Source organism: Salmo salar, chromosome ssa01 (assembly GCF_905237065.1).
Source record: "Salmo salar chromosome ssa01, Ssal_v3.1, whole genome shotgun sequence".
NCBI classification, from domain to species: Eukaryota; Metazoa; Chordata; class Actinopteri; order Salmoniformes; family Salmonidae; genus Salmo; species Salmo salar.
This window is the reverse complement of record NC_059442.1, coordinates 120,007,675-120,032,347: the sequence shown is the minus strand read 5'-3', so window position 1 is coordinate 120,032,347 and position 24,673 is coordinate 120,007,675. Positions and strand designations below refer to the sequence as shown.

At 41.1% G+C, this 24,673-nt stretch overlaps 1 protein-coding gene across 10 annotated transcripts in view; it reads left to right on the top strand.

Moving 5' to 3' along the window:
* The window catches only part of LOC106560362 (mitogen-activated protein kinase 10), a 126,300-nt gene that overhangs the window by 62,527 nt on the left and 39,100 nt on the right, over positions 1-24,673 (top strand). For 9 of the 10 annotated variants that reach the window (XR_006756965.1, XR_006756964.1, XR_006756962.1 and 6 more), the window contains exons 8-9: positions 1,531-1,602; positions 11,010-11,192. Coding sequence is in view for 6 of the 10 variants with exons in the window: in XM_045687882.1 (XP_045543838.1) it covers positions 1,531-1,602; positions 11,010-11,192 (255 nt within the window). In the remaining 4 variants the exon portion in view is untranslated. Of the gene's footprint in view, positions 1-1,530; positions 1,603-6,542; positions 6,642-11,009; positions 11,193-24,673 lie in introns of all 10 variants that reach the window. The other variant, XM_045687903.1, reaches the window with a different exon arrangement.

The window sequence follows — 24,673 nt, the reverse complement described above, 5'->3', positions numbered from 1 at the left end:
AAGTTACTTCCGGTAGCAACTCTAGCCTCCACTGCATGGATTGAGTAAATGAATGCGTAAATAAACCTTTATTTAAAAAAATATATATATTTCACCTTTATTTAACCAGGTAGGCTAGTTGAGAACAAGTTCTCATTTACAACTGCAACCTTGCCAAGATAAAGCAAAGCAGTGCGACAGAAACAACAACACAGAGTTACACATGGAATAAACAAGCGTACAGTCAATAACACAATAGAAAAAAAAGAAAGTCTATATACAGTGTGTGCAAATGGCATGAGGAGGTATGGCAATAAATAGGCCATAGTAGCAAGTAATTACAATTTAGCAGATTAACACTGGAGTGATAGATGAGCAGATGATGATGAGCAGATGATGATGTGCAAGTAGAAATACTGGTGTGCAAAAGAGCAGCAAAGTAAATAAAAACAATATGGGGATGAGGTAGGTAGATTGGGTGGGCTATTTACAGATGGACTATGTACAGCTGCAGCGATCGGTTAGCTGCTCAGATAGCTGATGTTTAAAGTTAGTGAGGGAAATGTAGGTCTCCAACTCCAGTTTATAGCTCTGTACTCTTTGTGTATTTAACTGTTGACCTTGGTGATTACTGAATAGCTGTATGGTTCACAGCATACCACCCTGCATCCCATTGCTGGCTTACCTCTGAAGCTAAGCAGGGTTGGTCCTCGTTGGTCCCTGGATGGGAGATCAGATTCTGCTGGAAGTGGTGTTGGAGGGCCAGTAGGAGGCACCCTTTCCTCTGGTTTAAAAAATATATATGCTGCAGTGATTGGGGACATTTCCCTGTGTAGGGTGCTGTCTTTTGGATGGGATGTTAAATGGGAGTCCTGACTCTCTGTGGTCACTAAAGATCCCATGGCACTTATTGTAAGAGTAAGGGTGTTAACCCTGGTGTCCTGGCTAATTTCCCAATCTGGCCCTCATACCTTCATGGCCACCTAATCATCCCCAGCTTCCAATTGGCTTATTCATCCTCTCCCCTGTAACTATTTCACAGGTTGTTGCTGTAAATGAGAATATCTTCTCAGTCAATTTACCTGGTTAAATATAAAACTAGACTAGATGTAGGCAGAGAGAGCAGACCATGGATTTCCTGCCACCAGCAAAGCCCCTGGAGACTCTAACTGCTACTCTTTATTAGTGGAATAGTCATTTGTCTGCATGCTACCTCTCTTCTCTCACACTAATTATTTCTCAGTCTGAATAATCATCCGCCACATTCAAATTACTTTGTTTCCGATAGCTCTCTACCGACAAGGGTTCTTTCTCAATTCCTCGATTCCTTGCACCCTCTATCATATCCTCACCTCATTCTGAAAACGCATCGGAGGAGAACTTGAAGGTCCAAGGGGAGGGACCTTGAATCTTCACCTCTAATTTGTTTTGAGAAAGAAGAGAGGAGAAAGGATGCAAGGAATCGAGGATAAAGGAACTGAGAAAGAGCCTACGTTTTCTTTTCTAATGCTAACCTCTGACTTATCTCTCACTCTCTCTCTGTACCTGCAGTGGATATATGGTCGGTGGGGTGCATTATGGGAGAAATGGTGCGTCACAAAATCCTGTTCCCTGGCCGTGACTGTATCCTTATTCAGATAAGTAAATAATGGCCGTTGATCTCGTTCAAAGAATAAGGGTGCAATTTTCCCCTCGCAAAGACAGCTGTGAACACACTGTAAAATGTTTAATACACGGGAGCTCCGATAAAGTACGACCTCACAGAAATTGTTCAAAAAAAGTTACATAAATCGCATTGCAGATTATAATTTCACACGTTCTGTATATTTAAAATCTTACATTGTGTTAGTTTACAGGGAAGGTGTCTTTGTTGTATGAAAATGTTTCAACAAGAGTTGTGCATGTCGTGTTTGCAATCATGTTTGGATTTTACACTGCATGACCAAAAGTATGTGGACACCTGCTCGTCGAACATCTCATTCCAAAATCATGGGCATTAATATGGAGTTGGTCCCCTCTTTGCTGCTATAATAGCCGCCATTCTTTTGGGAAGGCTTTCCACTAAATGTTGGAACATTGCTGCAGGGACTTGCATCCATTCAGCCACAAAAGCATTAGTGAGGTCGGGCACTGATGTTGGGCGATTAGGCCTGGCTCACAGTCGGTGTTCCAATTCATCCCAAAGGTGTTCAATGGGATTGAGGTTAGGGCTCTGTGCAGGCCAGTCAAGTTCTTCCACACCGATCTCGACAAACCATTTCTGTATGGACCTCGCTTTGTGCACAGGGGCATTGTCATGCTGAAACAGGAAAGGGCCTTCCCCAAACTGTTGCCACAAAGTTGGAAGATTGTCATTGTATGCTGTAGTGCTAAAATGTCCCAACACTGGAACTAATGGGCCTAGCCTGAACCATGAAAAACAGCCCTAGACCATTATTCCTCCTCCACCAAAATGTACAGTTGGCACAAGGCATTGGGGCAGGTAGCGTTCTCCTGGTATCCGCCAAAATCATATTTGTCCGTTGGACTGCCAGATGAAGCTTGATTCATCACTCCAGAGAACGCGTTTCCACTGCTCCATAGTTCAATAGCGGCAAGCTTTGGAACTCGGTAGTGAGTGTTGCAACCGAGGACAGATTTTTACGTGCTATGTGCTTCAGCACTCGGCGGTGCCATTCTGTGAGCTTGTGTGGCCTACCACTTTGCGGCTGAGTTGTTGTTGCTCCTTGATGCTTCCAATTCACGGGTCAGCTCTATCTTGGCAGAAATTAACTTGTTGGACGAACTGACTTGTTGGAAAGGTGGTATCCTATGACGGCGCCACGTTGAAAGTCACTGAGCTCTTCAGTAAGGCCATTCTACTGCCAATGTTTGTCTATGGAGATTGCATGGCTGTGTGCTCGATTTTATACACTTGTCAGCAACGGGTGTGGTTGAAATAACCAAATCCACTAATTTGAAAGTGTGTCCACATACTTTTGTATATATAGTGTATGAACAGTTAGATTATGGAAGTTATTTGTATCACAAAAAATACATATTCAATGCATGCAGTGCACTTTTTCTACTGATACTGAACATTTTGAAAAATAAATGCAGACAAATCTATTTATTTTTAGATTATTACTATGAGCTCTATTTTAACAAACCTAATGCAATGGTACATCTTAGCGCAGAACAGTCTTATGGCTAGGGTGGATTGGAGTCTTTGACAATTTTTAGGGCCTTCTTCTGACACCGCCTGGTATAGAGATCCTGGATGGCAGGAAGCTCACCCCAGTGATGTACTGGGCCGTACGCACTACCCTTTGTAGTGCCTTGCGGTTGGAGGCCGAGCAGTTGACATACCAGGAAATGATGCAACCAGTCAGGATCGTCTCGATGGTGCAGCTGTAGAACCTTTTTAGGATCTTAGGACCCATGCTAAATTTTTTCTCCTGAATAGGTTTTGTCGTGCCCTCTTCACGACTGTCTTGGTGTGCTTGGACCATGTTAGTTTGTTGGTGATGTGGACACCAAGGAACTTGAAACTCTCAACCTGCTCCACTATTCCCGTGATTTGACAGTTACGTCCAACAGACGAAAGTGGAAGATCCATTTTGTTAACAAAATTACAAAGGGAAAACAATAAGCAGTCTATTGTAATAACTTGATGTGCCTAAACAGATTCCCTACAGTCACTGACAACTTTCATTCAATGGGCATAATGAGTCCAAGCTTTTCACAGAAGCTGCATGGACAAAAATAATGTCCAATATAAAGAAAAAAATGTAATGTCTGTTGACTGTTTTGCTGCTGGTGATATTTTAATAAAACATTAGCATATAATCATTAATCAGGCTACTGTGCGCCTCCACTGGAAAAATCGATGCCATAACCAATTGAGTTACAGCTAAGAACAGGTTTTTGTGAGTCTTAAATATCACCAGTGGCGCTGCTTGAAATTTGCACATTGGTGCACGTTTTTAAGGACACAACTAAAATATTTCCACCCCTCCCTCCTCAGCACAAGTAAGCTGATATAAGACAAGTAAATTACCAACCCTGGCGCCTGGCTTTTACAAGTCAAAATTGCCAAAGAGCGTGCGTTAATGGCAGCCGAAAATAGAGCCCTATGACTCTCAGACTCTCTGAAGGTGAATCAAATCAATACGTGGCCTGTACTCCTCTGTTAGGTACAATGGTTTCCGCGTAGCTCTATTGTCTCTAACCAATCTTGCTACTGTACTGGCTGGCTTCACAACACCTCTAATAGCTCAAATAATATATTTAATAATAATATATCACTATTTCAATAATTCACCATAAATTCATTAACCCCTAAAAAAAATGTTTTTCTCCAAGTCCTGTTTATATAAAGGAATTACTTGAAGTATGTGATGACAAAGCCATGGATCCATCATGGAATGACTAATTATATTTCTATGGGAATCCATCCTGTATTTAACCTATTTTATTTTGGCACCCCTTTGGCAGAATGAGACATCCCTCACTCTGAATATTTATTGGAATATTTCTGGCGCCGTGTGCGTCTTCCTGGAGTGTGTTGCATACACTGTGGGGTCAGACACCGGGCCACCCCCTGGAGCTAATGGGAGAGCAACATGCGTGCCGATAATTACCGATTTTTAGCATTCTAGCTTTGAGGGTGTGTGTGTGCGTGCGTGCGTGCATCTATCAGGGTGTATGCCAGGACAAAACAAGGATATTGGGTGGCTCTTAGACAATCAGTCATAAGTAATAATCAATCATAAGTATTAATTTATTCACCAACAGTGAATTGAGTTGAACCCCTTCAGAAACCTGTATTCATGCTGAAATCCAGAATGCACTGTAAGGCCAATGTGTCATCATCCTAACATGATAGTCAATGCCAATCAAGACGCCAGCAGAGTGAAATCTGGAAGTTACGAGAACCTACAGTTCTCTTCTGCATGATTTGTACTTTAAGAAAAGCCCTGTAAGGACAGTGTGACGTTACTCACATACTCTTGCAAGATCAGTGGTCACCAACCTCTTCTGAGTCAAGATCACTTTCGCAGTCAAAAAGCAAGATCTATTGCTCAGAGTTTTTTTTTACATGATTACATTTTTTAACATTAACCTAATAAAAACAGCTCTTTAGGAATAAGGTTTGTGCAGTAGCCCTAATACATTATCACAGCATATTGGTTATATGCCTGGCCTGCCAATTTTGTTCTCCCCGACAATAATATATTTCAAAACTAAAGCTTTGATAACAAAATAGATCAGTTGGTGTAGCACTTGCGAGGCACAGCTGAGCATAAACTGGGAACTAAAAAACAAAAAACAAATGAGCTCAAATCATGACGTCAGTGATCTTCAGGTCGGAAAGTCTGCGCTTCAGAAAGATGAGTTTCTGACTTGGAATTCCGAGTTGGATGATCGTTCAAAAACAAAATTCCCAGTTCCCAGTTGTCTTAAACGCTCTGAAGGCGGATGTCTGAGATTTCCCAGTTCCCAGTTGTTTTGAACACGACATTAGTCTCAGCAAAGGGAGGGAGAGAGCAGCAGAGGGTCCGCCTCTCACGGTCCCTGCTCTCCTTCCTTTCCTCTGGTGAGACTGGCCAGACAGAGGGGACACCGTCTTCCACCTGGAGAAACTCGAGTTGCACCGCATCCGCATCTGCCTCATGCACAAATTAATGTTGTTCCTATGACCAGAGAAAGTATAATATTCCTCAATATTAAAATAGACAAGATGAGCTGCTAATAATAAAAATGCAGGGCTATCGATACACTTGGCTACTCATTCATTGCAGCGCGAGCGGAAGTAGGGAGAAGCGTGTTTTATGTTTTGTAATAATGTTTTGTAATAGTGTTCACAGTGCTTAATAAAAACTTAAATGTGGACTCACTCATAAAAACAGCAGCTCTTTGCTGTATTCTTTGACATTCTCTCTCTGGTCATGGTTTTAAAAGTTATTAAATCTTAGGTAGGCTAGTATCAAACTTTGCTGTGGCCAGAGTCTTGGAACCTGTAGGTACAGTGGTTTGAGCTATCGGATTGGCCAGCACAGTAGGCACACATTATTTAGCCACAGATCTCCAGGGCAGTAGGCACACATTATTTAGCCACAGATCTCCCGGTCCACCGGGTAGGCGGAGTTTGTCTTTTAAGACAAATGAAATGGTCCCAAATGTGAACACCTCGCCTACCCAGTTCGCAATGCTTCTGAATCAGGTGCATCTACCGCCAACAGCGCAAAACACGAATAAGTAAAAAAATTGACTTTATCGTTGGCTTTTCTAAAGAAATGTTTGGTGATCGACTAGGAATGTCTCGCGATCGACCGGTTGGTGACCTCTGCTAGATAATAACTGACAAAGACAGCAGTGTCTTAAGTTTAACAGCCATTGTTGTGGTACACAAAACATAACTTGTTTGCAATTACATGACAGACAGGACTCACAAAGACGTGGCATTGTTTTGCATGTCTGCGTGCAGTGTGTGGTTTATGGAGTTTGCGTGACATGTGTCATGTATGTATCTGCATGTCATGTATGCTGGGTTACTGGTATGGGACTGTGTCTGGCTGCAGTGGACATGTGGTCTGTGGGCTGCATCTTTGGAGAGGTGATAAGAGGAACAGTGCTGTTCCCAGGCACCGACCATATCCTTGCCTCCTTGTCTCCTTCTGGTACTGTCATCAACACTATACTGTACACTGCTAGAAGAACCAAATACTGTATAGGGTTAAATGGCTAGCGTCATACATGGCCCTTAAAGCAGTTCTATATAGAACATTTGGAGAGGTAGCCTTGCCTCCGTCTGTAGACTGTAACTCGTATCAATACATCGACACATTGGCTGTGCTACTAGTTCACCACAGCTAACTAGCTAGTGATTTCACATCGGCTACACGTACATCATTCTGGCCTTCTTCCAGCCTTTACAATATATCGGGTCTGTCATCGAGATGAGCAGTTTGAACACCATCATAAAATCTGAACATTTAGAAAATAGCCTAATTTCATGATGAGGGATACTCATATGTATAAAAAAAACAATACTTTATTTTTAATTAAACACAAATTAACATATTTATCTATATAGAACTGTTTTAATTCCAGCAATGTTTTAAATCAAATTAGACAGCCATGTAGAATAATGTTAAGGAATGAAAGCCAAGGCTCCTCTCACTGCATTGTGTAGATTGGACTCCTTTTCCTGCATTGTGTAGATGTGATTCCCAAAGTGTGATGTAGACAAAGAGGAAATGAAAACGGCATTCCAGCAGGATGAGGTCATGTGTTTCTGGATGTCCTGGCTTGCTGGCACTCTCTTTGAACTGGCACCCACCTGTGCGAGATGGAGAGAAAAAAGACATAGACCCCCCCAGCCTGGCCACCCTCACACACAAACACACACGCCATCCTTTCCCCCTCTGTTCCTATCCCAAAATAGTGGTGATAATTCAAATCAAGTTTCAAGTTTATTTGCCATTTGTAATAAAGGAAATGGAAATCGATCTCTCCCAATAAAAACAGCATTAAAAACAGCAATCTAACACAAAATCACACCAATTGGCATTTGGAACTTTGTACAGTACCAGTACAATAATCTGCATATTCATAAAGCATTGGTTATAAATTAGAGAGAGAACTAGGAGCTGTTTCAATCTGCTATCTGCTAGTTGTAAAACCCACATTAAACACAAATGTGCTTGCAATGTATTTAACCCAGCATTAGGAAACAGTTTAAATCATTTAAAGGGCTAGGAAACCAATGAGGAAATCATTCCCACCAGTGAAGTGTTGGCCTCGCTCACTAGCACTGTGACTATGTCCCGAATGGCACCCTATTCCCTATATTCTCACGCCTGCTCCCGCTTCCCCTCGGGCACTAGGCTGCCCTCCATTACGCACTCCTGTCACCATCATTACGCGCAGCTGCACTCATTGGACTCCTTCACGTTGTTGATTGACCCCTCTTTATATGTCTGTTCCTCAGTTTTGTTCTCCGTCTCAGCATTATTGTCGTAATGTCGTTTTGTTCCGCCCGTCCAAACGCTGTTCTTGTTTTGTTTGATGTCCGTTTTCTATTAAATGTTCACTCCCTGTACCTGCTTCTCGTCTCCAGTGTCTGTCCTTATAGAATGCTGACATCACTATTTGAAGCATCAGGTAGTTCTTGTTTTTTGTTTTTGGTGGTGACGTCGGGTCCGGGTGCTGCCGCTGATGGAACCGGGGGTACCTCAGCTGGCTCGTCGGGCTTTCACGCCTTAGCTGGCTCGAGAGGTTTCCTTTTCTCGGTTGGCTCGGCAGGCTCCCATCCCACGTCATGCTGCAGCCGGCCCGTCAGGCTCCCACGCCTCAGCCGGCTCGTCGCGCTTCTACGCCTCAGCCGGTTAGTCCAGCGCCCATGCCTCAGCTGGCCCGTCAGGCTCGCCCAGGTGGCGCCCCTAGAGGGGGGGTACTGTCACACCTGCTCACGCTTCCCCTCTCTGGCGCTCGAGGGCGCCAGGCTGCCCTCCATTACGCATACCTGTCACCATCATTACGCGCATCTGTGCTCATTGGACTCACTTGGACTCGTTCACGTTGTTGATTGCTCCCTCAATATCTGTCTGTTCCTCAGTTTTGTTCCCTGTGTCAGCATTATTGTCGTAATGTTGTTTTGTTCACCCTGTCCAGACACTGTTCTTGTTTTGTTTGAAGTCCGTTTTCCATTAAATGTTCATTCTCTGTACCTGCTTCTCGTCTCCAGCGTGTGTCCTTACATATATAGTGGCCCCTGCACTATATAGGGAATAGGCTGCCATTTGGAACCCCTTTAAGGCTATGGGAAATGGGGAGGGCTATAACGTAATAACAAAAGCTTTAGTATTAACCTCTATGGGCTAGGTGGGACGCTACGTAACAGCCACTGCTATCCTGTGGCGCGATTTTCAAAACCTTAAAAATCCTATTACTTCAATTTCTCAAACATATGACTATTTTACAGCCATTTAAAGACAAGACTCTCGTTAATCTAACCACACTGTCCGATTTCAAAAAGGCTTTACAACGAAAGCAAAACATTAGATTATGTCAGCAGAGTACCAAGCCAGAAATAATCAGACACCCATTTTTCAAGCCAGCATATAATGTCACCAAAACCCAGAAGACAGCTAAATGCAGCACTCACCTTTGATGATCTTCATCAGATGACAACCCTAGGACATTATGTTATACAATACATGCATGTTTTGTTCAATCAAGTTCATATTTATGTCAAAAACCAGCTTTTTACATTAGCATGTGACGTTCAGAACTAGCATACCCCCCGCAAACTTCCGGGAATTCGCTAACATTTTACTAAATTACTCACGATAAACGTTCACAAAAAGCATAACAATTATTTTAAGAATTATAGATACAGACCTCCTCTATGCACTCGATATGTCCGATTTTAAAATAGCTTTTTGGTGAAAGCACATTTTGCAATATTCTAAGTACATAGCCCAGGCATCACGGGCTCGCTATTTAGACACCCGGCAAGTTTAGCACTCACCATAATCATATTTACTATTATAAAAGTTTGATTACCTTTTGTTGTCTTCGTCAGAATCCACACCCAGGACTGCTACTTCAATAACAAATGTTGGTTTGGTCCAAAATAATCCATCGTTATATCCGAATAGCGGCGTTTTGTTCGTATGCGTTCCAGACACTATCCGAAATGGTAAAGAAGTGTCGCGCGCATGGCGCAATTCGTGACAATAAAATTCTAAATATTCCATTACCGTACTTCGAAGCATGTCAACCGCTGTTTAAAATCAATTTTTACGCCATTTTTCTCGTAGAAAAGCGATAATATTCCGACAGGGAATCTCCTTTTCGGCAAACAGAGGAAAAAATCACAAAGGCGGGGGCGGTCGGGTCACGCGCATAAGCCCAGAGTCCCTTGATCGGCCACTTGAGAAAGGCGATAATGTGTTTCAGCCTGGGGCTGGAATGACGACATTCTGTTTTTTCCCGGGCTCTGAGCGCCTATGGACGACGTGGGAAGTGTCACGTTAGAGCAGAGATCCTTAGTAAAAGATAGAGATGGAAAAGAATTTCAAGAAATGGACAGACAGGCCACTTCCTGTAAAGGAATCTCTCAGGTTTTGACCTGCCATTTGAGTTCTGTTATACTCACAGACACCATTCAAACAGTTTTAGAAACTTTAGGGTGTTTTCTATCCATATGTAATAAGTATATGCATATTCTAGTTACTGGGTAGGAGTGGTAACCAGATTAAATCGGGTATGTTTTTTATCCAGCCGTGTCAATACTGCCCCCTAGCCCTAACAGGTTAATAGGGTCTTTCTTATAGCAGACTAAAGCAGTGGAATTACCATTGCAGATGAGATGAGGAGAGGGGGATGAAGTCTCTGACCAATAGTACATTCAGACAGGACTCTCTATACATTGTTCTGACACGTACATCTGGAGAGTTTTGCGTCAGTATAGAAGGTACTATACTAGTGTTTATTGTCGACAATGTAGATCTTTTATTATCTATTTAATATGTTTATTTGTCAGGGACCATGCACAACACATATTGCAAAATTGGCAAACTCCATTGGAAATCCCTCCCTACCAAGTTGACGCCTTTTTGCAGTGATTCATAGAATTTACAAGGCCTTGTTCATTTGTGAACCCACTCACAGTCCATACCGCCACTGCACAATATTGCACAATGTTGATCAACATCTGTTTGACTCTCAGAATAGGAAGAAATCTGCTGGTTTACTGCGATTGAACTAATTAAATATGGAAGAGAGAACTTGTTTAAGAAATGGCAGATTATAGAAAAGTTGTCTGTTACTGTTACACTTTGCTCATGTCCCTCCATTTAGTGATATGTCCCAATGTGGCTCTTATGCGTCTGCTTGTAGGACTATTGTAGGCCTATGCAATTATCCCCTTCAATTGGTTAGTGCTGTATGTTAAAGCCTATATGTTTTTAATTTGAGACAGCCAGAGTTTTGTCCTGTCCAGGTTTGTTGTGTTTTTTTTTAACCCCACCCCCTCTCAGATATCGACCAATGGAATAAGGTGATTGAGCAGCTGGGCACGCCCTCACCAGAGTTTATGAAGAAGCTGCAGCCCACTGTCCGTAACTATGTAGAGAACAGACCCAAATACGCAGGCCTCACCTTTCCCAAGCTCTTCCCCGACTGCCTCTTCCCTGCAGACTCAGAGCACAACAAACTCAAAGGTAAGTGAGACAATAAAGTATTCTATAGCCTAATAATTCTGGTATTTCTAATTCTATGCTTACAGCCCTTAGAGTATGTGTGTGGAGGTTGTGCAGTTTGAGGCAATGTGGCTCGCTAGGGGCCAGCCTAATTTAAGTAATATAGCTTCACTTAAATTGGTTAGATGAATTCAGGCAAATCTCCTGACTTTGATGTTATAGCAATTTTTTTTGTTTGTTTTTTTGTTTTTTTACAGAAATTAAATAAACTTTTCTCGCCTGCTTACATTTTTCATTTCAATGGGGGGTAACTATCAACCACCCAAAGAGATGGGATGATTACATTACTATTGAAGCAGGATGCAAATGGTCAATATAAAGCCATGTATACCTCAAAAACTGGAGACCACTCACTGAATTGTGCTGTGTCTCCCGTATTCTATCAAAATGTTTAGCACTTAGAATTAAGAAAGTTATGAGTAGAATTAACCAAAGTGAGGAATCTGGCTACATTAGTGACAATATTAATTATTTTCTTGAAACTATTGAACATTATGAAAAGGAAGAAAAGTCAGGTTTGATGTTTATTGCAGCTTTTGAGAAGGCTTTTGATGAGATAAAATGGGATTTCATTTATGGATGCCTTCAGTATTAACATTTTGGTTGTTTATTCAATGGTTTAGAGTCTTATATCCAAATACAGTCAGTAAGTTAGTGAATAATGGGTATTTATCTGACAACTTTTAGTTATTTAGAGGAGTCGGACTATTGCCTTATTTATTCTAATTGGCTATCAATCTGCTGGCCATCAGAATCAGGAACAATTGTAATATAGTAGCTCTATGTATCGATGGTCTTGAAACCAAAATGTCCTTATATGCAGATGATGGAAAATTTGATTTGATTTAAAAATGATATCATTGACAGTAATGGGAATTTTAATTTCAAACACTGCACAATGTATAGAAACAGACAGTTTATTAGGTACACCCATCAAGTACTGGATCGGACCCCCCAGAACAGCCTGATTTCTTTCAGGCATGGATTCTACAGTGTGTCGAAAAAGTTCCACAGGAATGTTGGTTCATGTTGACGCAATGACATCATGCAGTTGTTGCAGATTGGACCACGGGACATTCATGCTGAAAACAGCCCGTTCGATCTCATCCCAAAGATACCCTATGGTTAGCAACAATGTTTTGGTCAGCAACAATGTTAAAATACGCTGTGGCATTCAATTGTTGCTCACTTGGTATCAAGGGACCTAATGTGTGCCAGAAAAACATTCCCTAAACCACCGCCACCAGTCTATACCGTTGACACCAGGCAGGTTGGGTCCATGGACTCATGCTGTTTATGCCAAATCCTGACACTGTCATCAGCATGATGCAACAGGAAATGGGACTCAGACCAGGCAATGTTTTTCCACTCATCAATTGTCCACTGTTGGTGATCGCATGCCCACTGGAGCCGCTTCTAGGAGTGGATCGACGAGTTTTGCCATTCTCCTTCGACCTCTCTAACCAACAAGATGTTTTTGCCCACAGAACTTCCACTGACTGGATGTGTTTTGTTTGTCGCACCATCCTCTGTAAACCCTATATGCTGTTGTGTTTGAAAAGCCCAGGAGGGCGTTTATGAGATACTGGATCCGGCGTGCCGGGCACTGACGATCATACTACGCTCAGTCGCTTAGGTTACTCGTTTTGCTCATTCTAACATTCAATCGAACAGTAACGGAATGCCTTGATGCCTGTCTGCCTGCTTTATATCGCAAGCCACGGCCACATGACTCACTGTCTGTAGGAGCGATCCATTTTTGTGAACGGGGTGGTGTACCTAATAAACTGTCAACTAAGTGTATGTACAAATTATAAAAACAATCAGTTACTGGCAGCAATTCCAACAGAATAGAGGAAAAAGTTAAGGGAAAGAAAAGAGAAACTGTTTGTTTGTAGACCTCATTAAATCTCACAGATGGGAACTATAGTTAAAATCAATGAAGCCATACCATTTTCATTTGGAAAATTGGTTGCCTTGACACACATATTCCACTCTTTCTAGGAAGAGCAGTTTGATACTCCAATCCTTTGAAAACAACAGGTTTTTGGTTTGATTTCTAAAACAACATTACACTCCATCTTCAGTTGAAGATATAATTTTGTGATATCCAATTGCGATCCAATTACAATCTTGTTTCATCGCTACAACTCCCCAACGGGCTCGGGAGAAGTGAAAGTCGAGTCATGCGTCCTCCGAAACATGACCCGCCAAGCTGCGCTGCTCCTTAACCTGTTATGGCTAGGGGGCAGTATTTTCACGTCTGGATAAAAAAACGTACCCGATTTAATCTGGTTACTACTCCTGCCCAGTAACTAGAATATGCATATAATTATTGGCTTTGGATAGAACACACTCCAAAGTTTCTAAAACTGTTTGAATGGTGTCTGTGAGTATAACAGAACTCATATGGCAGGTCAAAACCTGAGAGATTCCTTTACAGGAAGTGGCCTGTCTGACCATTTATTGTCTTTCTTTGACATCTCATTCCATTACAAAGGATCTCTGCGGTAACGTGACACTTCCCACGGCTCCAATAGGCTCTCAGAGCCCGGGAAAAACCTGAATGTCGTCATTCCAGCCCCAGGCTGAAACACATTATCGCCTTTCTCAAGTGGCCGATCAAGGGACTGTGGGCTTAGGCGCGTGCACTGGCCGCCCCCGTCTTTGTGATTTTTCCTCTGTTTACCGAAAAGGAGATTCCCGGTCGGAATATTATCGCTTTTTTACGAGATAAATTGCATAAAAATTGATTTTAAACAGCGGTTGACATGCTTCGAAGTACGGTAATGGAATATTTAGAATTTTTTTGTCACGAATTGCGCCATGCGCGCGACCCTGATTTACCATTTCGGATAGTTTCTGGAACGCATCGAACAAAACGCCGCTATTTGGATATAACGATGGATTATTTTGGACCAAACCAACATTTGTTATTGAAGTAGCAGTCCTGGGAGTGCCTTCTGACGAAGACAACAAAAGGTAATCAAACTTTTGTAATAGTAAATCTGATTTTGGTGAAGGCTAAACTTGCCGGGTGTCTAAATAGCTAGCCCGTGATGGCTGGGCTATGTACTTAGAATATTGCAAAATGTGCTTTCACCAAAAAGCTATTTTAAAATCGGACATATCGAGTGCATAGAGGAGTTCTGTATCTATAATTCTTAACCTCTTACATCTAGACGTTCCGCTAGCAGAACACCTGCTCCAATATCCAATGATGGGCGTGGCGCGAATTACAAATTCCTCAAAAATACAAAAACTTCCATTTTTCAAACATATGACTATTTCACAGCATTTTAAAGACAAGACTCTCCTTTATCTAACCACACTGTCCGATTTCAAAAAGGCTTTACAGCGAAAGCAAAACATTACATTATGTCAGCAGAGTACCAAGCCAGAAATAATCAGACACCCATTTTTCAAGCTAGCATATAATGTCACAAAAACCCAGAAGACAGCTAAATGCAGCACTAACCTTTGATGATCTTCATCAGATGACACACCTAGGACATTATGTTATACAATACATGCATGTTTTGTTCAATCAAGTTCATATTTATATTAAAAAACTGCTTTTTACATTAGCATGTGACTAGCATTCCCACCGAACACTGCCGGTGAATTTACTGACAAAAAAATTCTAAATATTCCATTACCGTACTTCGAAGCATGTCAACCGCTGTTTAAAATAAATTTTTATGCCATTTTTCTTGTAAAAAGGCGATAATATTCCGACCGGGAAAGCGTGTTTACGTACAAAAGAGAGAGAAAATAAAAGCATGGGATCCCCTTATGCACGAGCCTGAGTCTCATAGTACTGTGACTGGCCACTATCCAAACGCGCTATTGTTTTTCAGCCGGGGGCTGCCTCGTTATCATTCAGCTTTTTGCCGCCTTCTGAGAGCCCATGGGAGCCGTAGGAAGTGTCACGTAACAGCAGAGATCCCCTGTATTGGATAGAGATAATCAAGAAGGCCAAGAAATGGTCAGACAGGGTACTTCCTGTACAGAATCTTCTCAGGTTTTGGCCTGCCAAATGAGTTCTGTTATACTCACAGACACCATTCAAACAGTTTTAGAAACTTTGGAGTGTTTTCTATCCAAAGCTAAAAATTATATGCATATTCTAGTTTCTGGGCAGGAGTAATAATCAGATTAATTTGGGTACGTTTTTTATCCGGCCGTGAAAATACTGCCCCCTAGCCATAACAGGTTAACGAAACACGGCTTGTAACAAAAATAAATAGGCTTTAACGAAACACGGTTTGTAACAAAAATAAATAGGCTTTAACCTCTATGGGCTAGGTGTCCCACCTACTCAACAGCCAGTTGAATCCTGTGGCGCGTTATTCAAATCCTTAGATATGCTATTACTTCAATTTTTCAAAAATAATACTATTTTACACCATTTTAAAGATAAGACTCTCGTTAACCTCTATGGGCAAGGCGGGACGAATTCGTCCCACCTACGTAACAGCCACCTGAATTCAGTGGCGCGATTTTTGAATCGTTTGAAATACTATTACTTCAATTTATCTAACCACACTGTCCGATTTCAAAAAGGCTTTACAGCGAAAGCAAAACATTAGATTATGTCAGGAGAGTGCCCAGCCAGAAATAATCAGACACCCATTTTTCAAGCTAGCATATAATGTCACAAAAACCCAAACCACAGCTAAATGCAGCACTAACCTTTTATGATCTTCATCAGATGACACACCTAGGACATTATGTTATACAATACATGCATGTCTGTTCAATCAAGTTCATATTTATATCAAAAAACTACTTTTTACATTAGCATGTGATGTTCAGAAAAAGCATACCACCCGCAAACTTCCGGGGAATTTACTAACAGTTTGCTAAATTACTCACGATAAACGTTCACAAAAAGCATAACAATTATTTTAAGAATTATAGATACATTACTCCTCTATGCACTCGATATGTCCTATTTTAAAATAGCTTTTCGGATGAAGCACATTTTGCAATATTCTAAGTACATAGCCCAGCCATCACGGCTAGCTATTTAGACACCCGGCAAGATTAGCCTTCACCAAAATCCTATTTCCTATAAGAAAAATGTTCTTACCTTTCCTGTTCTTCGTCAGAATGCACTCCCAGGACTTCTACTTCAATAACAAATGTAGGTTTGGTCCCAAATAATCCATCGTTATATCCAAATATCCTCTGTTTTGTTCGTGCGTTCTAGACACTATACGAATGGTAAATAACGGTCGTGCGCATGGCGCAATTCGTGACAAAAAATGTCTAAATATTCCATTACCGTACTTCGAAGCATGTCAACCGCTGTTTAAAACCAATTTTTATGCCATTTATCTCATAGAAAAGCGATAATATTCCGACCGGGAATCTGCAATAAGCTAAACAGCCGAATGAAATTTCTCCACGGGGGCGAATCGTGCACGCGCCTCATTCAATGGTCCTGTGATCGGCCACTTGGATAAGGCGATAATCTGTTTCAGCCAGAGGCTGCCTCGTCATCGTTCAGGTTTTTCCCGGGTTCTGAGAGCCTATTGGAGCCCTGGGAATTGTCACGTTACAGCTAAGATCCTTACTCTTCAATAAACAGATGCAAGACGCACGACTCCTTGTCAGACAGGCCACTTCCTGCATGAAACCTTGTCAGGTTTTTGCCTGCCATAGGAGTTCTGTTATACTCACAGACACCATTCAAACAGTTTTAGACATTTTAGGGTGTTTTCTATCCAAACCTGAACAATAATATGCATATTCTAGCTTCTGAGTTGGTGTAGGAGGCAGTTAAAAATGGGCAAATATTTTTTCCAAAATTCTCAATACTGCCCCCTAGCCCAAACAGGTTAATCTAACCACACTGTCCGATTTCAAAAAGGCTTTACAACGAAAGCAAAACATTAGATTATGTCAGCAGAGTACCCAGCCAGAAATAATCAGACACCCATTTTTCAAGCTAGCATATAATGTCACATAAACCCAAACCACAGCTAAATGTAGCACTAACCTTTGATGATCTTCATCAGATGACAACCCTAGGACATTATGTTATACAATACATGCATGTTTTGTTCAATCAAGTTCATATTTATATCAAAAACCAGCTTTTTACATTAGCATGTGACTAGCATTCCCACCGAACACTGCCGGTGAATTTACTAAATTACTCACGATAAACGTTCACAAAAAGCATAACAATTATTTTAAGAATGATAGATACAGAACTCCTCTATGCACTCGATATGTCCGATTTTAAAATAGCTTTTCGGTGAAAGCACATTTTGCAATATTCTCAGTAGATAGCCCGGCATCACAGGGCTAGCTATTTAGACACCCAGCAGGTTTAGCACTCATCAAAGTCAGATTTACTATAAGAAAAATGTTCTTACCTTTGTTGTCTTCGTCAGAATGCACTCCCAGGACTTCTACTTCAATAACAAATGTTGGTTTGGTCCAAAATAATCCATCGTTATATCCAAACAGCGGCGTTTTGTTTGTGCGTTCTAGACACTATCCTAAAGGCTAAATAAGGGTGACGAGCATGGCGCAATTCGTGACAAAAGAATTCTAAATATTCCATTACCGTACTTCGAAGCATGTCAACCGCTGTTTAAAATCAATTTTTATGCCATTTTTCTCATAAAAAAGCGATAATATTCCGACCGGGAATCTGCGTTTAGATAAACAGACAAAGGAAAAGAAACCATTCGGTCGAAGCGGGCACGCGCCTAAGCCCATATTACCATGAGTGGCACTTGCCAAAAGCGATAAAGTGTTTCAGCCAGATCCTGCCTCGATATCGTTCAACGTTTTCCCGGGCTCTGAGACCCTATGGACGACGTAGGAAGTGTCACGTTATTGCACAGATCCTGAGTCTTCAATAAAAAGAGCCAAGATGAAACACTACTTCTCAGACAGGCCACTTCCTGCTTGAAATCTTCTCAGGTTTTGGCCTGCCATAGGAGTTCTGTTATACTCACAGACACCATTCAAACAGTTTTAGAAACTTTAGGGTGTTTTCTATCCAAAGCCAATAATTATATGCATATTCTAGTTACTGGGCAGGAGTAGTAACCAGATTAAATCGGGTACGTTTTTTATCCAGCCGTGCAAATACTGCCCCCTATCCCCAACAGGTTAACGAAGCACGGCTTGTAACAAAAAGAAATAGGCTTTAACGAAACATGGTTTGTAACAAAAATAAATAGGCTTTAACGAAACACGGTTTGTAACAAAAATAAATAGGCTTTAACGAAACACGGTTTGTAACAAAAATAAATAGGCTTTAACGAAACACGGTTTGTAACAAAAATAAATAGGCTTTAACCCCTGTGCGGCCTCCAGCGAAAAATCATATCGCCATTAGCATAACAAAATTTAATAATTTAAAAAAATAATAATATTTCAAATTATATCGTTTTATAGATACACCTCTCCTGAATCGAACCACGTTGTCCGATTTCAAAAAGGCTTTACAGCAAAAGCAAAACATTAGATTATGTTAGAGGAGTATATCGTAAAAGTAGCCACATAGCCATTTTCCGACCAACCACATGCATCACAAATAACCAAAAAACAGCTAAATGCAGCACTAACCTTTGACAATCTTCATCAGATGATACAACTAGGACATCATGTTACACAATACATGAATTCTTTTGTTCGATAAAGTTCATATTTATATATAAAAACAGCATTTTACATCGGTGCGTAACGTTGACTAACTATTTTCCCTCAAATGCATCCGATGAAACAGAGCTACAATTTACTAAATTACTATTCGAAAACATTTTAAAAATGTAATATTGTCATTCTAAGATTTATAGATGAATATCTCTTGAAAGCACCTGTAATGCCAGATTTAAAATGAACTTTACTGGGTAATCATACTTTGCGATGAAAGGGGATGCGATACTCTGAAAAATAGGCTAACGTTACAGTTCAGCGCCATCTTGGAACAATCGCATATCACATCTAGTCTTGTATACTATTGTCAATAATCCCTTACCTTTGGTTGTCTTCATCAGAAAGCACTTCCAGGAATCCCAGGTCCACAACAAATGTATTTTCATTCGAAAAAAATACTCCTTTATGTTCCAAGAGCTTGTTCTTGTTAGCGCGTCTGAAGGCTGCTCCAAGACTTCAGTCGGCCACGGGACAGCCATTTCGAGAAAAATTAATTTTTTTCCCATTTAGGTTCGTTCAAACATGTCAAACGTTGTATAACATAAATCTTCAGGGCGTTTTTCAAGAAGAGAGCCAATAAGATTCGAGGGGGACGATTGCATTGTGTTTCAAAATGTTTCGAAAGGGGAGGGTAACCAGGGGCGCCGGCGTCATAATGGTGATGGCCCTCTCCGTGTGACCACGTTCCACAGCGTGTCATTCATTCAATTTTAACAGTAGAAGGCTCAAACCAATTTGTGAAGACTGGGGACATCTAGTGGAAGCAATAGGAAGTGCTCAATGAACCATAGCTCACGGTGTGATTAATAGGCAACGTGATGAAGTTGAGTTCAATTCAGAATTCCACTTCCTGTTTCCATCTGTCTCGGGGTTTTGACTGCCATATGAGTTCTGTTATACGCACAGACACCATTCAAACAGTTTTAGAAACTTTAGGGTGTTTTCTATCCACAAGTATTAATTATATGCATATCCTAGCTTCTGAGTTTAAGTAGGAGGCCGTTTAAAATGGGCACACATTTTTTTCAAAAATCGCTTTAGCGCCCCCTATCCTAGGGGAACGCCAAGAGGTTAATGAAACACGGTTTGTAACAAAAATAAATAGGCTTTAACAAAACACGGCTTCTAACAAACAAAAAAAATAGCAGTAAACAGTAGCCTACCAAGAAAGTCATTGGTCACTATCTTCCTCCTCCTGTGCACTGAAACCATCTCCTTCGATGTCGGAGTTGAATAGCCTCAGAATTGCTTCATCTGATATTGGATCGTTTTCATTGTCGCTCTCGTCACTTTCATCCGGAGGCAAATCCCTCGCTGAGCCCTCTTCAACACGCAGCAGTCCAGCCTTTTGAAACCCGTTGATGATAGTAGATTTTTTGACAATGCTCCATGCTGTCAGGACCCACAAATTTGAAAGCGGGAAAAATCCATATATTAGCCACGTCATTGTTTAAGCCGCGAAGTTCAAAGCGTGGGGAAAAAGTTGCGGCTTATAGCCCGGAATTTACGGTAGTTAGGGAACCAATAAACCTACTGAAGCCGTTCATGTTTGAGCTAATCGTTGCCCCAGAACAAATACTTAATTCTTGTAGTAGGAACAACACAGATATGCCGCCTGAATCACCTCAGCTAGAGGGTCTGCGTAACCAAACACAAACAGGTGTGAGTGGGGATGCTGCCAGATAATGGCTAGGGTTGGAGTGTGTGTGTTGTGCTGTATCACCACCATTTCTCTACAAAACCCCAGCGGATGGTGGCTGTATTACATCCAGTCAGAGGTTCCTGGAAGTCTGGATGGCAATGTATTTATTGGACGTGTCACTAATACTTATGAAGGACTTCCTGGCAGAAGAGGTTACTCAACCAGTCAGCAGCCGATATGTCAGTTAAATAATTGGTGAAATGTTGCTTGATTATAAATTGTTTAAGGTTAATATCGATAGATGGATAGGTGCTCAATATATACAATCAGTATCCTATAATGATGTTTATCCCCAGCGCTGTTCAGCGCGATGGTAAGACATTTACCTTTTAGATTAGACGACCGGAGTTCAAATCGCAGACAGCATCATGATTCATGAAATCTCATTCTAACCAATAATGGGGCGTGCTCCATTACACAATCATACATTGTGATTTAGTTTCGGTATCAGACTAACTTTTCTTGTGATTTTTTTGCAGAGCATACAGGCTAACAGTTTATTGCCAGTTCACCCTATGGGCACAAGGGAGAGTTGGACAAGGTGTATGGCGTCTCATCCCTGCGAGTGTCGTTTCTTCCATAAAGCGCGCATACCCAGAAGCAAAGGCAAAGTTAATTTAGTAAATCTAGCCTGCTGTCATTTTTTTCAAGTCAAAGACCTAATGCCTGCGCCTTATCCTCTATGGGCTAGGTGGGACGCTAGCGTGCCACCCGTGGTGCACTCCATCAACAGCAGATGCATTTCAAGAGCGGCAAATTTGAATCCAAATAAATGTCAAAATTCAAATTTTTCAAAAATACAACTATTTTACACCATTTGAAAGATAAACATCTCCTTAATCTAACCACGTTTTACGATTTCAAAAAGGTTTTACGGCGAAAGCATAAATTTAGAGTATGTTAGGACAGTACATTTACAAGAGTTGTGTGTAATGTTTTGTCAAGTCAAAGACAGGGTCACCAAAACCATAAAACCAGCTAAAATGATGCACTAACCTTTTACAATCTCCATCAGATGACACTCCTAGGACATTATGTTAGACAATGCATGCATTTTTAGTTCTATCAAGTTCATATTTATATCCAAAAACAGCGTTTTACTATGGCATTGATGTTGAGGAAATCGTTTCCCTCCAATAACCGGCAGTCAAGTCAGCGTCACAAATTAAATAATTCAAATTAGAAAACATTGGTAAAATATTATATTGTCATTTAAAGAATTATAGATTTACATCTCTTGAACGCAATCAACTTGCCAGATTTAAAAATAACCTTACTGGGAAATCACACTTTGCAATAATCTGAGCACTGCGCCCAGAAAAATACGCGTTGCGATACAGACTAGACGTCATGTTGGGGAGATCTAAAATCGAAAATACTATGTAAATAATCCATTACCTTTGATTCTCTTCATCAGATGTCACTTCCAGGTATCACAGGTCCATAACGAATGTAGTTTTGTTCAAAAAAGCTCATCATTTATGTCCAAAAATCTCCGTCTTGTTAGCACATGATCTAAGCCAGCCGGACTTCTCGTCATGAACGAGGGGAAAAAATATATTTCCGTTCGTTCAAACATGTCAAACGTTGTATAGCATAAATCATTAGGGCCTTTTTAACCAGAACATGAATAATATTCAAGGTGGACGAATGCATACTCTTTTATAACGTATTGGAACGAGGGTACCCAACATGAACTCGCGCCAGGTGTCTAATGGGACATCATCGTTCCATGGCTCTTGTTCGGTCAGATCTCCCTCCAGAAGACTCAAAACACTTTGTAAAGGCTGGTGACATCTAGTGGAAGCAATAGGAAGTGCCAAAATATTCCTCAGCCCCTGTGTTTTTCAATGGGATAGGTTTAAAGTCAATACAACACATCAGGTATCCACTTCCTGTCAGAAAATGTCTCAGGGTTTTGCCTGCCAAATGAGTTCTGTTATACTCACAGACACCATTCAAACAGTTTTAGAAACTTTAGAGTGTTTTCTATCCATATATAATAAGTATATGCATATTCTAGTTACTGGGTAGGATTAGTAACCAGATTAAATCGGGTAAAAAAAATTTATCCAGACGTGCAAATGCTGCCCCCTAGCCCTAACAGGTTATGTAAAAATAGTATTAGTTAGCTTGTCCACTATAACAACAGGTTCAAGCGTCACCAGATACACTTGCTTTGAAGATAAAACTACTTTCAACACGCACTAATACCGTGTAACTGTTGCTAGAGTAGTGACTTCAACTAGCTTTGGATGCCATCTATTGGAAAGGAATGGTAACTACACTGGGCAGCTACACTAGTTGGCAGAGTCAAAGTAGACTTTAACAATATATGCCATTTAGCAGACGCCTGTATCCAAAGCGAACTGGGTACAGATCATAGGAACAGGATTGCAATTTTGATATTATGGATGGTCAGACCTTGCATCTATGGCTCTGTCTATGAATTTGAAAGTGGTTACATTTCTCCAGCCCCATCCCTCAGCTCTTTACCGAAAGAGGAGCAGGGAGACACTGTGTTATTGTTTCTACTGCTGATTGCCATTTAAGAAGTTAGGATGCAGATTAAATACACACCAAAATATGTTGCAGATACTATAAAAATGTCCCATTACTCAGACAGTTAGTGAATACACAGCATCCAGCACAGCAAACAATCAATCACTCAAATGTATTTTACAAAAGCCCTTTTTACATGAAAATAATAAATGTCAATTGGCTTTTCATAGCTGAGTATTCACAGGTTGAGAGAGAGAATCGAAACAGCGGGACTGGGACAAGGTAGCACATCTGTTGATGTGGAAAAACAATTCCACTCCGATGTGTATCTTTGAATTCGCTGTTGAATGGCCTGCTCTTTCTTCATTTTCGGAACACCAGCTGCTCCCCCAAAGTGATCGATACTACATCTTGGCTCGCACTGTGATGATTGTGATTCTGAGCTCTCAGGTTCATACAGCGAGTTCTGGTCTTCACTGATCTCACTCTCCGTCAGCTCCATCTGTGGCGTATAGGGACATTACTCGGTTGTATACTGATGGTTGTGAGCGCAATCCTGCTGGGCTCTTTAGTGATGGTGGACCTCTTCTCCACAGCAGCACAGGAACACTCGGGGAACAGGAACACTGGCACCTAGGGGTCAGTTTGGCATGCTGCACTAACCTGCACAGTCTCTTCCAGGATGAAAACATTTTCAGGGATGAAGATGTCATCCTAAAACAACTCAACCCAAATATATCAGTCAATATATCAGCATTAACAAGCTCTCTGTCTCATATACTTTGTCAACACACACACACACACACACACACACACACACACACACACACACACACACACACACACACACACACACACACACACACACACACACACACACACACACACACACGCACACATGCACACACACACAGCAAATACAGGGACATTTATTTTTCAGCAAACATTAACTATGTCAACTTCAGTCTAGCTAAATGAGGTGGAGCTAACAAAACATTACAAAAACAAATCTGTCAACAAAATGTATTACAGTACTTGACAATCTGAGGTGGAAGCTACATTAGCTACAGTAACTACCTAATAACAGGGGTACAAGGAGAAACTGTTGCAATTTTAGTTGCAGTTGTGTTGCTTGCTAACGTTATTTGCTGGGGGGTGTTACACAAAACACTTCAGACGCAATTAGGTACCTTGAACTAGAGTTGCAACAAAGTTTCCAGTGTCTAACACTAGCCTAGTCAACAACAGTCATGACTGGTTAATAACGTTACCTCAGGCTCCGTTGCATTGACCCCTCCATTCAGTCGCTTTTGCTTGACTCCAAAGTCAGCGATGTTGATGATGGTCGGTCGGTAACCATTATGAATCCAAGATGGCGTAGCAGTCAGACATCTTTGTCTTTGTCCTGTCGTGTCCCTTGTATATATCTTTTTACATATTTTTCTTCGTATATCTTTTAACCTGTTGGGGCTAGGGGGCAGTATTTGCACGGCTGGATAAAAAAATGTACCCGATTTAATCTGGTTACTAATCCTACCCAGTAACTAGAATA